General features: G+C 40.3%; 1 protein-coding gene across 2 annotated transcripts in view; it reads right to left on the bottom strand.

The window, feature by feature from the left end:
- SH3GL2 (SH3 domain containing GRB2 like 2, endophilin A1) overlaps positions 1 to 15,709 on the bottom strand; it is a 226,215-nt gene that overhangs the window by 33,970 nt on the left and 176,536 nt on the right. For both annotated transcript variants that reach the window (XM_015117643.3, XM_028835144.2), the window contains exon 3: positions 1,265 to 1,337. In XM_015117643.3, the coding sequence (XP_014973129.1) occupies positions 1,265 to 1,337 (73 nt within the window). The remainder of the gene's footprint in view (positions 1 to 1,264; positions 1,338 to 15,709) is intronic.

Below are 15,709 nucleotides of genomic sequence, written 5' to 3' on the forward strand. Positions count from 1 at the left end.
GAAAAACAGTGGCTACAAAGAAGGTTCTGGGTAAAAATCAGAAACTTGATTTTTGCTGTTCTTTGACCAATTTGCTAAAATGTATCTAGTCCACTGTCAGTTAAATTCCTGAATCCTATAGCTTACCACATTTTCTTCCATATTTTTCTCCCTCACATAAGCCCATTTCTAATGTGTTTTATGAACAAAAACAGCAGCAACAAAAATCCAGAAAGTCATTCCTACATAGTTTGCTAATCCTCAGAATAGCAGCTGGGCTGGTCATAGGTGAATAAAGATGGAAGGAGGCTGCAGCCAGCAGCAGGGGGCATAGAGAAGGAGCCAGAACTTACCACAGCACACATCTGCTTCCTCTCATCCCACACCCCCCACTTTTCTTATCGCTTGCCCACTACTGCTCAGTATCCAAGCTCACTGGGACTGAAGCAGTTGTCGGCATCAGCCTCTCTATGACCATAAAAGACATGGAACCCCAACCTGAAACTTCCAAAGAAACTAGCCTCAAGGTTAAGGGGTCTTCCAAATATTCACACATCTCAATTAAACACAACCAGCCTTGCTTCCCATTTCCATGCCCTGCGGTTAGAAACTGACACACAGGAACGGTAATGAGGAGGTGTGTGAGGTAGGCTGCTTTGCTCTGCTATACCTGGTGCCTACCGAGACTGCCCCAACTCTGCCTGGTCCTCTTATCAACATATAGCTCCATTATCTCTATTAGCACTTCTTTTTCTTAGAGTATAACAAGTTAGTAGGAACCAATGCTGATCTGTGACGCGCCTGCAGAAGGATCAGAATCAAGATCAACGCTCTGAAGACTTTGGCGACGCCCAATGAAGAAACCCTCTGTGTTTCATGAAAACGATTCACCTCCCTACTTTTTCACATCTTCTGGGAATCATTATATCTTATCTTAAAACTATCCTAATTTTCCTTCTTACCATCTCTTGAAAGTTCAACGTCAACTGATAACAGTTTATAGCTACTCTGGTATTATGTGTCACCTGAACTGTTTGTATACATTATTTGTTAAATACACCACAGTCAGATAAAATACCACAGATCTTCCAGTTACTTCAACGTGAGCTTTAAAAAGCCCTTCTCCCCTGTTAAAATGTGCTATCCATGAAGTCCCTAACCTCTCAGAAAAGTAGACTGAGGAAGCAACACCAAAAGAAGAAACACACCAAACTTAAAATGTCTATCAAAGAGAAACTAAAAGTTACCGGGAGGGATCCTTTAAACGTACAAGATGATTCCTTACCTGGATTGGGTTGAAGGTATTCAATTGTTTTAGTCATTATTTCCATCACAGCCCTGCTGGTGACATCCACTTTCTGAAATGACAAAATAAACGCTCTAAATGACAAAAATGATGAGCTTTAGAACCTTGGGTTTTGCTTGAGTCTGTATACAATGGCGGGGAATGCAACAGAGCCCGGACAAGTTTCGCAGCAGGTGAGGGAGGCTGAGTGGGGGCTGGAAGTCATGCTGACGCTATACTCAGCAGCGCTCTGCCAAGATGTGAAAAGCCTGTTGATCCGAAGAAGCAGCTGGTAGTTTCCTAAAATTTGTTTCAAAATATAATTCATTACCTTCTGGTAAAAATAACGTGAATAAAATGAAACAGATTTTGGCCCAGAGACATTTATTGGATGCCTACAGTGGGTCAGGCATGCAGGCAGATTTTGCTGCCCTCAAGAAAGAATCACACAGCATCAACTTTGCTTATTCAAGAAGCAGGGAGCTTTTTATTTAACTTCTGAGAACATCCTAAAAATATCAAATCTTGAGCAAAGACTTCTAGTCTGTCCTTGAACTTTTGGTTAATTCTAAACAAAAATCTTGATGCTAGAGTCTATCCTCTAAATTTGGTCCATCCTCTAAATTTCTAAATTTGGAATGGTCAATGTTTACTTTCAGCATCTCACCATGTTCTCTTTGTCAGGCCCCTCTCCCCACTTGAAAGAGATCGTAGAAGCTGCTCACTGCAGTTAGGTCCTCTCTGTCTTTCTCCAAGAAATCCTTTTCTTATCAGCACGTGTGGGCCTCCTATTCACCCTATACGGTAAATGACTAGTGAGAATAAATGCATCCTCCCATTCAAGGTATGTACATGTAATATATGACATAGGTATAAATGAAAGTGATTAAATTTTAATGTAGAAATTTAGGTATCAATTAAGTCAACTGGAGAAGTTTTCTGTTGTTAAAAGGCTCCCCCTTCAACTACTAGAAACTTTTCCATAACCTACTGTACCCACATATAGTATCTACCTTGCATAAAGTAAGCCTCCTCCTTTTCCACAATCCACCCATTGAAAGATTTTATCTTTCAGTTCAGTTTTTCAATACTTAATAATTTCCCATTCCATGGCAGTCATATTACTGTGTGTGTTTGTTATTACTAGGATCAACAGAGGAAAACAAAATTTTTCTTGTGAGGTTATAATGATATAAAATTATCTTAAAAAGGATGCAATTTCAAATGTGCCTGTCTACATATAAATCTTGTATAAATATCCTTTGGATTTATTCAAATTTCAAAGATCTGTAAGATTGAGTGTGCACTAGGTAGTGATTAGCTTTAAAGTGCTCAGTGGCCCCCTGGAGTTGTGCAGCACACAACTTGTGAAGCCATATGTGAAGGTCCTAGTATTAGCAAAATGTCAAACAACCACTATGTACTCAAGTCGTGGAATGTCTGATGCCAGGGAAATGGATCAAAGGTGTGTATGGAACAAATATGCTGAAATTCCATGGTACGTGTGTGATAGGAGTACAAATGTAGATCTCCTCCTGACTATGTGATGGGGATTAAGGAATTAGATGAAAAATGTGCCCAAATATCCTATAGTTATGATGAGAAGAAAAATCACTCAAAAAGCCAAGGTTTCTAAAAAAGAGTGCCATAGGAATTAAATTTTCCAATGGCTGTTTGATATCCCGACGTAATCTACTGTTAGGGGGCTGACCAATTTCTAAGTTTCCCCCATCTCTGTCCTTAATAATTATAATCATCATCACCATAAGCTGTTTTCTGTTTCTCAGAAACTGTTCTAAGGACTATGAATATCTTTACACATTCAATGCTCACAAACTCTGTAATGTCTATGAGAAAACAGATACAGAGGGGTTAAGAAACTTCCCCAGTTCTAGTTCCAGGGTGTATGTTCTTAATGACCATCCTATACTTCTTGAAAGCAAAAGCTCTTCCTAAAAAGACAGGCAACAGAGGCATCTCCCAGTCTGAGAGAGAGGCCAAGTCCGAGCTGGAATGTGCTGTGTTCCCAAGACGGCGCTGGGGGCCTGGCAGTAGTGGCCAAACAGGATCAGCAGGAAGGTACCTGCCATCCCATATTCTGTTTTGGTTTTGAAACTCCTCAAAGTCTGTGGAAGCTTCATCCACAAGACTGTTCCCTCCTGGGCCTCTCTGGAAGGGAGGCTCTGCCACGCTGACCTGCTGGACCACACGCCCTCAAGTTTCACAGGTTTCCCTACAGAGGCTGGTGCTTGCAGTGTCTATCCCAACTGACCCACAGGGAGGTGAACAAGGAAGGCTGTGAAAGTTAGTTCTCATTTTGGCTACAGAACCCCCTTCCCTTTTAAGCTCTGTGTAGGGAGCCCAACTACTCATGTTGTGTAAACAGACACCACTAACTTGGCTAAACCAGTGGTCTCAGGAGAGACCCAGAGACCCTGGGGACACCAAAGTTAGATTATTACATTTGGTCCCCAGGGCAGGATTCCATCTTAAAAGAGAAGTAGGAATAAAAACCATCCCAGTGTACCTTGTGACTTGTCTAAAGAAAGAGCTCATCCCACCTGGATGTTTGCCGACTTTGTGCCCAATGAGGTGGACTCCTTCAACACTTTTGGTTACCTAGTCCAGGCATCATTACAGAGCAAGTTCTATGTAACCCCTTTTGAGTACAGCATAAAATAACCTTCACTTGAAATCCACCACCTCTGAAAACAACTTTATTCAATATAGTTGTATATGCATTTCATCATCAGGAAATATACCAAAGAGGGACCGGTTTTTGGCAAATCCATTCCTAGGCCCTTGCTACTGACTGCATTCTTTTTTTTTTTTTTTTTTTTTCTTTTTTTTTTCAGACAGGGTCTCTCTCTCTCCCCTAGGCTGGAGTGCAGTAGTGCTATCTCAGCTCACTGCAACCTCCACCTCCTGGGTTCAAGCGATTCTCCCTCCTCAGCTTCCCAAGTAGCTGAGACTACAGGCACGCACCACCATGCCCAGCTAATTTTTGTATTTTTTGGTAGAGATGGGGTTTTGCCACGTTGGTCAGGCTGGTCTTGAACTCCTGGCCTCAAGTGATCCATCCGCCTTGGCCTCCCAAAGTGCTGGGATTACAGGCATGAGACACAGAGCCAGGCATGACTGCATTCTTACAGGTAATTACTTGACAGAGTTCATGGACATAAGAGGAAGAGACCAGGGGAGCATTCTGTTTAATGCTTTAATTTATTAAGTGTTCACATCTGTGACCTAGAGAAGGGAAAGGAGCTCTTTGAGTGTTGTTGTAAGGAGAAGACCGTGAAATAGAGGGTTTCTTTAAAAAAGTACCAGAAGAACTGAATGGTCCAATGACTAGTCACTATTCTGAAGTCATCTGCCAGTAGGAGGCTGACCAGTTTCTAACTTCTGTCCACCTCTGTCCTCAATAATAATGCCCAGGACTCTTTTGCTAAAGTAGACTGTGTCAGCCAGAGACAAGCTGAGGGCCATAACACCATGAGACTCCTGAATGTGCCTTGTTATGCACTTGCTAGGAGACTTATTTATATATCTAAACTGGTAATATCCAAGTACATATTCTCTTAGTAACAGGCCTGACAAAATTAGCATAAAGAAGATTTACGCTTAAGTAATTTATTATAACTAGCAATTTCCATAAACTCCCAGAATTCAGCTTACTGCCATTTGAGAACAGCACAGTTTAACTCTGAACTTATGACATGTAACTGTTATTTTTCTCAATGTCCAAAATTTCCAATTTCTACTTGAAAGTGAGTTTTGATGCACCCTAAATTACAAGAACTTCTCATCTTATAAGCTCCTGAGCCTCCATCTTCAACTAACCGTGCCTGGGATTGGTGTGAGGAACCATTAGGGAAGGCAGTTTAAAGAAAGTGAAACTGTAAATATATAGATACACACATGTTTTTTTAGGTAATAAAAACTTCCATTTCTACACTTTTAAATGGTTGAAAAAATTTGAAATGAGACTACTATTTTACAGAATAAAATAATTATTCAAATTTCAGCATCCTTAGATAAAGTTTTGTTGGAAAACAGCCACAATCATTCATTTAAACGCTGTCAATGGATGCTTTTGTGTTTCAACAGCATTGGCAAGGAGTTGTAAGAGACCTCAGAGACCCTCTGGCCCAAAAAACCTAAAGCACTTAAAAAAAACCTTGATCCCTGTGCTAGGTGCTAGCTTCACTAATAGTAATGCCATGCTGAATCTACAGATGATGCTGATTATTTCACCAGCTGTCTCAGTCTTTAGAGACAAGATACTAGAGAACAGAAGGCATGGAAATGACTACAATGGGGTTACTCTTCCAGAGACATGTGAATATTACCTTCTTCCCTAAAGAAAATAAAAGTTGGTGTTTCCTGAACTTAGGTGATAGGACTCGTGAACAACATGGCATTATTTCTGGAGCAATAAAAGGACTGAAAGATATGATTTCATACTATTAGATACCACATTATACCAGATGCTGTAGCAGAGTGAAGTTTAAGAAAAACATAGACACCTTAAAGGGAGCACCGACAGTTTGTGAGTTTAGTGATCATTAATATATAAATGAATTAAGTCAGGCATGGTGGCCCATGTCTGTTACCCCAATGCTTTGGGAGGCCAAGACAGGAGGATTGCTTAAGGCCAGGAGTTCAAGACTAGCCTGGGAAAAAGTGAGACTCCACCTATACAAAAGATTTAAAAATTAGGCACAAAGATACAACAAAAAAGAAAACTTCAGGCCAAGGTCCTTAATGAACACTGATGCAAATCCTCAATAAAATGCTGGCCAACCAAATCCAGAGGCATGTCAAAAAGCTTATCCACCATTACCAAGTAGGTTTTATCCCTAGGATGCAAGGTTGGTTCAACATATGCAAATCAATAAATATGATTCATCACATAAATAGAACTAAAGAAAAAAAATACATGATTATCTCAACAGATGCACAAAAGGTATTCAATAAAATTCAACATCTATTCATGTTAAAAAGTCCCAATGAACTAGGTATTAAAGGAATGCACCTCAAAATAGTAAGTGCCATATATGACAAACCCATAGCCAACATCATACTGAATGGGCAAAAGCTGGAAGCATTTCCCTTGAAAATCGGCACAAGACAAGGATGCTCTCTCTCACTACTCCTATTCAACATAGTATTGGAAGTCCTGGCCAGGCCAATTAGGCAAGAGAAAGAAATAAAGGGCATCCAAGTAGGAAGACAGGAAGTCAAACTATCCCTGTTTGCAGACGGTATGATCCTATGTCTAGAAAACCCCACGGTCTCAGCCGAAGACTTCAGCAAAGTCTCAGGATACAAAATCGATGTTCAAAAATCACTAGTGTTCCTATACACCAATAACTGTCAAGCCAAGAGCCAAATCAGGAACAATCTCCTTCACAATTGCCACAAAAATAATAAAACACCTAGGAATACAGCTAACCAGGGAGGTGAAAGTTCTTTTTTTTTTTTTTTTGAGATGGAGTCTCGCTCTGTTGCCCAGGCTGGAGTGCAGTGGTGTGATCTCAGCTCACTGCAAGCTCTGCCACCTCAGTTCACGCCATTCTCCTACCTCAGCCTCTCAAGTAGCTGGGACTATAGACACCTGCCACCACACCCAGCTAATTTTTTGTATATTTAGTAGAGACGGGGTTTCACTGCGTTAGCCAGGATGGTTTCCATCTCCTGACCTCGTCGTGATCTGCCCTCCTCAACCTCCCAAAGTTCTGGGATTACAGGCATGAGCCACTACACTTGGCTGAAAGTTCTTTACAAGAAGAACTACAAACACTGCTGAAAGAAATCATAGATGATACAAACAATGGAAAAACATTCCATGCTCATGGATATGAAGATTCAATATTAAAATGGCGATACTGCCATTTTAATGGCAGTTTATGGATTCAATGCTATTCTTTTTTTTTTATATATACTTTAAGTTCTAGGGTACATGTGCACAATGTGCAGGTTTGTTACATATGTATACATGTGCCATGTTGGCGTGCTGCACCCATTAACTCGTCATTTACATTAGGTATATGTCCTAACGCTATCCTTCCCCCAACCCCCTCCCCACAATAGGACCCGGTGTGTGATGCTCCCCTTCCTGTGTCCAAGTGATCTCATTGCTCAATTCCCACCTGAGTGAGGACATGCGGTATTTGGTTTTCTGTTCTTGCGATAGTTTGCTGAGAATGATGGTTTCCAGCTGCATCCATGTCCCTAAAAAAGAACACGAACTCATCCTTTTTTATGGCTGCATAGTATTCCATGGTGTATATGTGCCACATTTTCTTAATCCAGTCTGGCACTGATGGACATTTGGGTTGATTCCAAGTCTTTGCTATTGTGAATAGTGCCGCAATAAACATACATGTGCATGTGTCTTTATAGCAGCATGACTTATAATCCTTTGGGTATATCCCCAGAAATGGGATGGCTGGGTCAAATGGTATTTCTAGTTCTAGATCCTTGAGAAATCGCCACACTGTTTTCCACAATGGTTGAACTAGTTTACAGTCCCACCAACAGTGGAAAAGTGTTCCTATTTCTCCACATCCTCTCCAGCACCTGTTGTTTCCTGTTTTTTTTTTAATGATTGCCATTCTAACTGGTGTGAGATGGTATCTCATTGTGGTTTTGATTTGCATTTCTCTGATGGCCAGTGATGATGAGCATTTTTTCATGTGTCTGTTGGCTGTATGCATGTCTTCTTTTGAGAAGTGTCTGTTCATATCCTTGGCCCACTTTTTGATGGGGTTGTTTGTTTTTTTCTTGTAAATTTGATTGAGTTATTTACAGGTTCTGGATATTAGCCCTTTGTCAGATGAGTAGATTGCAAAAATGTTCTCCCATTCTGTAGGTTGCCTGTTCACTCTGATGGTAGTTTCTTTTGCTGGGCAGAAGCTCTTTAGTTTAATTGGATCCCATTTGTCAATTTTGGCTTTTGTTGCCATTGCTTTTGGTGTTTTAGACAGGAAGTCCTTGCCCATGCCTATGTCCTAAATGGTATTACCTAGGTTTTCTTCTAGGGTTTTTATGGTTTTAGGTCTAACATTTAAGTCTCTAATCCATCTTGAATTAATTTTCATATAAGGAGTAAGGAAAGGATCCAGTTTCAGCTTTCTACTTATGGCTAGCCAATTTTCCCAGCACCATTTATTAAACAGGGAATCCTTTCCCCATTTCTTGTTTTTGTCAGGTTTGTCAAAGATCAGATGGCTGTAGATGTGTGGTATTATTTCTGAGGACTCTGTTCTGTTCCATTGGTCTATATGTCTGTTTTGGTACCAGAACCATGCTGTTTTGGTTACTGTAGCCTTGTAGTATAGTTTGAAGTCAGGTAGCGTGATGCCTCCAGCTTTGTTCTTTTGGCTTAGGATTGTCTTGGCAATGCAGGCTCTTTTTTGGTTCCATATGAACTTTAAAGCAGTTTTTTCCAAATCTGAGAAGGAAGTCATTGGTAGCTTAATGGGGATGGCATTGAATCTATAAATTACCTTGGGCAGTATGGCCATTTTCACAATCTTGATTCTTCCTATCCATGAGCATGGTGTGTTCTTCCATTTGTTTGTGTCCTCTTTTATTTCACTGAGCAGTGGTTTGCAGTTCTCCTTGAAGAGGTCCTTTACATCCCTTGTTAGTTGGATTCCTAGGTATTTTATTCTCTTTGAAGCTATTGTGAATGGGAGTTCATTCGTGATTTGGCTCTCTGTTTGTCTGTTACTGGTGTACAAGAATGCTTGTGATTTTTGCACATTGATTTTGTATCCTGAGACTTTGCTGAAGTTGCTTATCAGCTTAAGGAGATTTTGGGCTGAGACGATGGGGTTTTCTAAATATACAATCATGTCATCTGCAAATAGGGACAATTTGACTTCTTCTTTTCCTAACTGAATACCCTTGATTTCTTTCTTTTGCGTGATTGCCCTAGCCAGGACTTCAGACACTATTTTGAATAGGAGTGGTGAGAGAGGGCATCCCTGTCTTCTGCCAGTTTTCAAAGGGAATGCTTCCAGTTTTTGCCCACTCAGTATGATATTGGCTGTGGGTTTGCCATAAATAGCTCTTATTATTTTGAGATACATTCCATCAATACCGAATTTATTGAGAGTTTTTAGCATGAAGGGCTGTTGAATTTTGTCGAAGGCCTTTTCTGCATCTATTGAGATAATCATGTGGTTTTTGTCTTTGGTTCTGTTTATATGCTGGATTACATTTATTGATTTGTGTATGTTGAACCAGCCTTGCATCCCAGGGATGAAGCCCAGTTGATCATGGTGGATAGCTTTTTGATGTGCTGCTGGATTCAGTTTGCCAGTATTTTATGGAGGACTTTTGCATCGACGTTCATCAGGGATATTGGTCTAAAATTCTCTTTTTTTGTTGCGTCTCTGCCAGACTTTGGTATCAGGATGATGTTGGCCTCATAAAATGAGTCAGGGAGGATTCCCTCTTTTTCTATTGATTGGAATCGTTTCAGAAGGAATGGTACCAGCTCCTCCTTGTACCTCTGGTAGAATTCGGCTGTGAATCCATCTGGTCCGGGAGTGTTTTTGGTTGGTAGGCTATTAATTATTGCCTCAATTTCAGAGCCTGTTATTGGTCTATTCAAGGATTCAACTTCTTCCTGGTTTAGTCTTGGGAGAGTGTAAGTATACAGGAAATTATCCATTTCTTCTAGGTTTTCTAGTTTATTTGCGTAGAGGTGTTTATAGTATTCTGTGATGGTAGTTTGTATTTCTGTGGGGCTGGTGGTGATATCCCCTTTATCATTTTTTATTGCGTCTATTTGATTCTTCTCTCTTTTCTTCTTTATTAGTCTTGCTAGCGGTCTATCAATTTTGTTGATCTTTTCAAAAAACCAGCTCCTGGATTCATTGATTTTTTGGAAGGATTTTTGTGTCTCTATCTCCTTCAGTTTTGCTCTGATCTTAGTTATTTCTTGCCTTCTGCTAGCTTTTGAATGTGTTTGCTCTTGCTTCTCTAGTTCTTTTAATTGTGATGTTAGGGTGTCAATTTTAGATCTTTCCTGCTTTCACTTGTGGGCATTCAGTGCTACAAATTTCCCTCTACACAGTGCTTTAAATGTGTCTCAGAGATTCAGGTATGTTGTAACTTTGTTCTCATTGGTTTCAAAGAACATCTTTATTTCTGCCTTCATTTTGTTATGTACCCAGTAGTCATTCAGGAGCAGGTTGTTGAATTTCCGTGTAGTTGAGTGGTTTCTATTGAGTTTCTTAGTCCTGAGTTCTAGTTTGATTGCAGTGTGGTCTGAGAGACAGTTTGTTATAATTTCTGTTCTTTTACATTTGCTGAGGAGTGCTTTACTTCCAACTATGTGGTCAATTTTGGAATAAGGGCGATGTGGTGCTGAGAAGAATGTATATTCTGTTGATTTGGGGTGGAGAGTTCTGTAGATGTCTATTAGGTCCACTTGGTGCAGAGTTGAATTCAATTCCTCGATATCCTTGTTGGCTTTCTGTCTTATTGATCTGTCTAATGTTGACAGTGGTGTGTTCAAGTCTCCCATTATTATTGTATGGGAGTCTAAGTCTCTTTGTAAGTCTCTAAGGACTTGCTTTATGAATCTGGGTGCTCCTGTATTGGGTGCATATATATTTAGGATAGTTAGCTCTTCCTGATGTATTGATCCCTTTACCATTATGTAATGGCCTTCTTTGTCTCTTTTGATCTTTGATGGTTTAAAGTCTGTTTTATCAGAGACTAGGATTGCAACCCCTGCTTTTTTTTTTTTTTTTTTTTTTTTTTTCCATTTGCTTGGTAGATCTTCCTCCATCCCTTTATTTTGAGCCTATGTGTGTCTCTGCATGTGAGATGGTCTCCTGAATATAGCAAACTGATGGGTCTTGACTCTTTATCCAATTTGCCAGTCTGTGTCTTTTAATACACTGTTGGTAGGACTGTAAATTAGTTCAACCATTGTGGAAGACAGTGTGGTGATTCCCCAAAGTCCTAAAGACAGAAATACCATTTGACCCAGCAATCCCATTATTCTATATATATCCAAAGAAATGTAAATTGTTCTATTATAAAGACACATGCACACATGTTTTCACTGCAGCACTATTAATAATAGCAAAGATATGGAACCAACCCAAATGCCCAACAATGACAGACTAGATAAAGAAAATGTGATATGTATACACCATGGAATACTAAGCAGCCATAAAAAAGAGAGATCAGGTTCTTTGTAGGGACATGGATGGACCTGGAGGCCATTATCTTTAGCAATCTAATGCAGGTAGGGACAACCAAATAGCACATGTTCTCACTTATAAGTGGGACAAAAATGATGAGAACACATGGACACATAGAGGGGAACAACACACACTGGGACGTAATGGAGGGTGGAGGGTGGGAGGAGGGAGACGATCAGGAAAAATAACTAATGGGTACTAGGCTTAATACCTGGGTGATGAAATCATTTGTACAATAAACACCCACGACACGTCTACCTATGTAACAAACCTGCACATGTATCCCTGAACTTAAAATAAGTTTAAAAAAAGAAATAAATTGGACCTCAAAGATAAAATAAATAATAAAAATTAGCCAGGCATGGTGGTGTGTGCCTGTAGTCCCAGCTACCTGGGAGGCTGAGGCAGGAGGATCACTTGAGCCCAGAAGTTTGAGGTGATAGTGAGCATGATTGAGCTACTACACTCCAGCCTGGACAAAAGAGAGAGAGCTCAATCTCCAAATAAGTAAATAAATAAATTAGATAAATAAGTAGATGAATTGCCCACTTGAACATGGGGTAACTCACAGTGGTAACATAAATGTTAAAATGTCATATGAAAAACTAAAATATGTTCAAATTCTTAACTTCTCTGTCACTGAAGAAAATGCAACTATTAATAATGTATACACACCCACTTAAAGTACTGAGACTCCTGAACAAGAACAGCTAAATAAACAATCACGGAGACATGATGAAAACAGTGTCCTGGGAAGGTCTGTCTGGCAGCGAGATACAGGCAGGTACAAGAGTGATGTTTTTAATAGTCCCCTACTGACTCGGAAGAGTTAATGCATCTGTCCCCAAGCTGCCATGATTTAAAGCATTATCTTATGTATTCAGAAAGCCCAACTGACGACGTGTTAAAAAGAAAAACAAACAAGGTTATTAGAATGCTGTGATTGCTCCAATGTATTTTTTTGCTGTTAATTTTCTTGGTCCTTACCTTTAATGAATATAAGCTTGGAACTATATTGCAAACATGTAACTTACAGGAAGCTTGTTATCACTGAATTTCAGACTAAGGAGAAAGATGTCTTAACAGCTCATCTTGTTTGGGACTCTGGCCCTTCTTACATCCCCACACTAGGGGGTGTGTGTCTTAGCACAATGCTCCATGCCTCCCCCTTTCCTATCACACCATGAAGGAGACGTCCATAGGTGCACTCGGGGATATGTGTTGCTCAGAGCATTCTAGCTGGAACTCTACTCCTTTCTCTCCCACTTGAGAGAGATCGCTGGAATCCAAGTAAGAGTGACATCATTAAAAAGTGACATTATTAGTAACAAATCACTAAACACAAAACTCACAAGAGATGACTGGTGTGCCTCACATGATGGCAGGGAACTAGCGGGTCGGCCTGTGCTCCAACACGGGCAGTGGGAACTAGGGAGTCAAACATGGGCAGTGATAGGGAATTCAGTCATTCCTGAGGCAAAGAAACCACACACACAAACAAAACAACAAAACAAAAAACACACACCAAAAACCCAGCTTTGAGAGCCAAAAGTTTTGAGCCAGAATCTATCTCCCCATGGTTTCTACTCCTTAATTCTAGCTCTACCACTTGGGCTGGATAGAAAAATTGAACCCCTCTCCACCCAGTGACTGAGTGTATGAAGATAATGACCATGGACATTTCCCTATTGGACTTTCTCCACACCGACTCTGCCAATAATCCTCTCTTACTCTCATACAAAATGGCATTCTTTCTCAACAACTTACTCTTCCTAAAACTCAAGGCTGCTCCTTAAAAAGAATCCCATTTTTGTTGAAGCACCTATAGACATGTTTCTATCCCTAGTACATCTTCTGGGTTCAACAGTAGAGATTTCCCAGGATAATTTTCAGGCTGCAAAAGCGATACTATATTCCTCAGCTTAGAATTCTGAATGAACCATAAAATCAGGGACAAGAGACATGTTCAGGATTTAGCTCAGACACCTTCTCTCTTCTAGAAAGCCTGATATACCCAGCCTGAAGATTCCATGGGAATCCTCCCCAGGACACCAAGCACTATGTTCTGTAAGGTACTGATTTACGTACCTATTTTTTAAAAATCAAAACTGGAAGCCCCTTGAAGACAGGGATAGTGCCTTAACATGGAGGCACGTTCTGAATAAATTAATGAATGTAACTGTAAACACAACAAAAAACTACACAATCATTGCAACAACTGAGAAAATTTGAGAAGGAATCAGAGTTCTTCAAATTTTAGAACTTCCTCTTGACAAAAAAAAACCTATAGGTTTTCAAAGAAGAAATCCTCCAATGTTGCACCAGAGTAAGACATGTAGCCTGTGTTTAACAAAGCTTGTAAGCAACAGACAGCATTTAAAATGAAAACAAAAAGATTTCCATGCAAGGCACTTAAGAGGAGAGAAATAATGATGGGCAGGGATCCTACAGAGACAGCACAGCCGCAGGATTCCATCCAATCAGCTCAGGGAGAGGAGGGCTGCAGAGCTAAGGGATACACATGCTGATTTTACTGCACCTCAGCCAGAGAGCGGCTGGGGTGGCTGATTAGAGAAACACCCCTAGGAAAACCCACTTCTCTCTCCCAGTAGTGCTGCTTAAAGCAAACCTCTAATTTATTTCATTTTGTTATCTAATTGCACCTCCGAGAATACAGATGAGCAAAGGTCTCTCTACCCCAAATGCCTGATGAGCAGAAAACCAACTATGGAAAGGCAATTCTTCTGTCTGCTTGGGAACACTGAGCTAAAACATTTGTGTGAATAATAAATTAACAGGAGAGAAAAGATTTGAGAGTCTAAATCCAAAGCAAGTGCTTTTCAATTACCACATAAATCTTACACTATCCATGTAAATTTAGCATGGGTCGAGAGTACAAAATTTGCAATAGAGACACAGATGAAACAAAAGATAAACAGAATTAAACAGAGCAAAACAATTTCCACACTGCACTGAAACCTAAATCTCTCAATTTACTCAGGTAAAAACCCAAGTAAAGAGCCATGAGTATGTTCTTCAGTCAATCAGAAGTTTACTTTGTTGCCGGAATATCTGTATTTTGAAATAAAAGCTTCAGAAACATTTCTATAAATTAGGAGAAATAATCCTTATGCCTTACTTTCAGACTCAGAGAAAGGTCTGTTGGTATTTGCCTAAAGTAAAATCCTTGCAGGATTCTCTTTTATTTCAATTAGTTTGCAAAACTGGCATACATTTCTCATCAAAATAAATCTCCAAAGGTCTAATTAGTTGCTCAGTGATAGATTCTACTCAGGTATCCAAATTTCCTATTCTTTTTAGTCTCATTTAAGAAACAGAAAGTTAGTTTGTCTCAGTTTAGACAGTGAGCTGCCTAGCTTATTCCCTTTAGTACCAGCAGATGCTAAAAGGAAGTGTCAAATTCTGATTCCTGGTACTTAGTTCCAAATTCCTAAATACCTGCCTAATCTTTCATGAATTACATGACATTGGCCACGTGCCATACTATAAATGCTCTCCAGGGGTGCAGGGAAGGAGGAGCATCAAAGGACAAGGAGGGATCAAGCAAGACTGGGTGAAGACAGAGGCTGATTAACCCATGGGCTGCTCGAATGAAACGTGAGGAACTCCAATTTTATGGGCAGTAGAAAAGTCAAAGACAAGACATTTTGGAAATGTGTGTCAGTTCCTGGAGTGTCAGATGCTTTACAAGATTGATGGGTAAAATGCTATTTCCAGAACTATAGATATTAGTGGCTACCAGTTTGGGTTGAGGATCAGGTGGTATTTAGAACCATCCAGAGATAAGAAATAGGAACCAATGCAGACTTTGGTCTACCTGGAGCACGTAGCAGGCAGACCTCAGCCGTAAGTCTGGTTTTCCACACTTCTGAAGGCTGGGACTCAAAATTCCAGTATAAAATCTCCTCACCAGCGGGTACGCATCAGTGAGGTCTATCTCAAGAACTTAGCCAGAATGACCAGCTGGGTCAATACTATGCAATCTGATTTCACAAAACCCTGCCTCTTGGCAACTTATCTTTTTTTGGGGGGGAGGGAGGAACTCAGCTATTCCCTCTTGCCTGCTTGCAGGCTGTTTCCTTTACCAGGCTCTGCTAACTCTTCCCCGTCTTCACTTAACTGTCAGGAAGGTTCTCCTTGACAATGCAGTATGGGTGAGTTTCCACTGTGCTGGGCTTCTGTAGCCCCATGA

Source organism: Macaca mulatta, chromosome 15, assembly GCF_049350105.2.
Source record: "Macaca mulatta isolate MMU2019108-1 chromosome 15, T2T-MMU8v2.0, whole genome shotgun sequence".
In the NCBI taxonomy this organism is placed as follows: Eukaryota; Metazoa; Chordata; class Mammalia; order Primates; family Cercopithecidae; genus Macaca; species Macaca mulatta.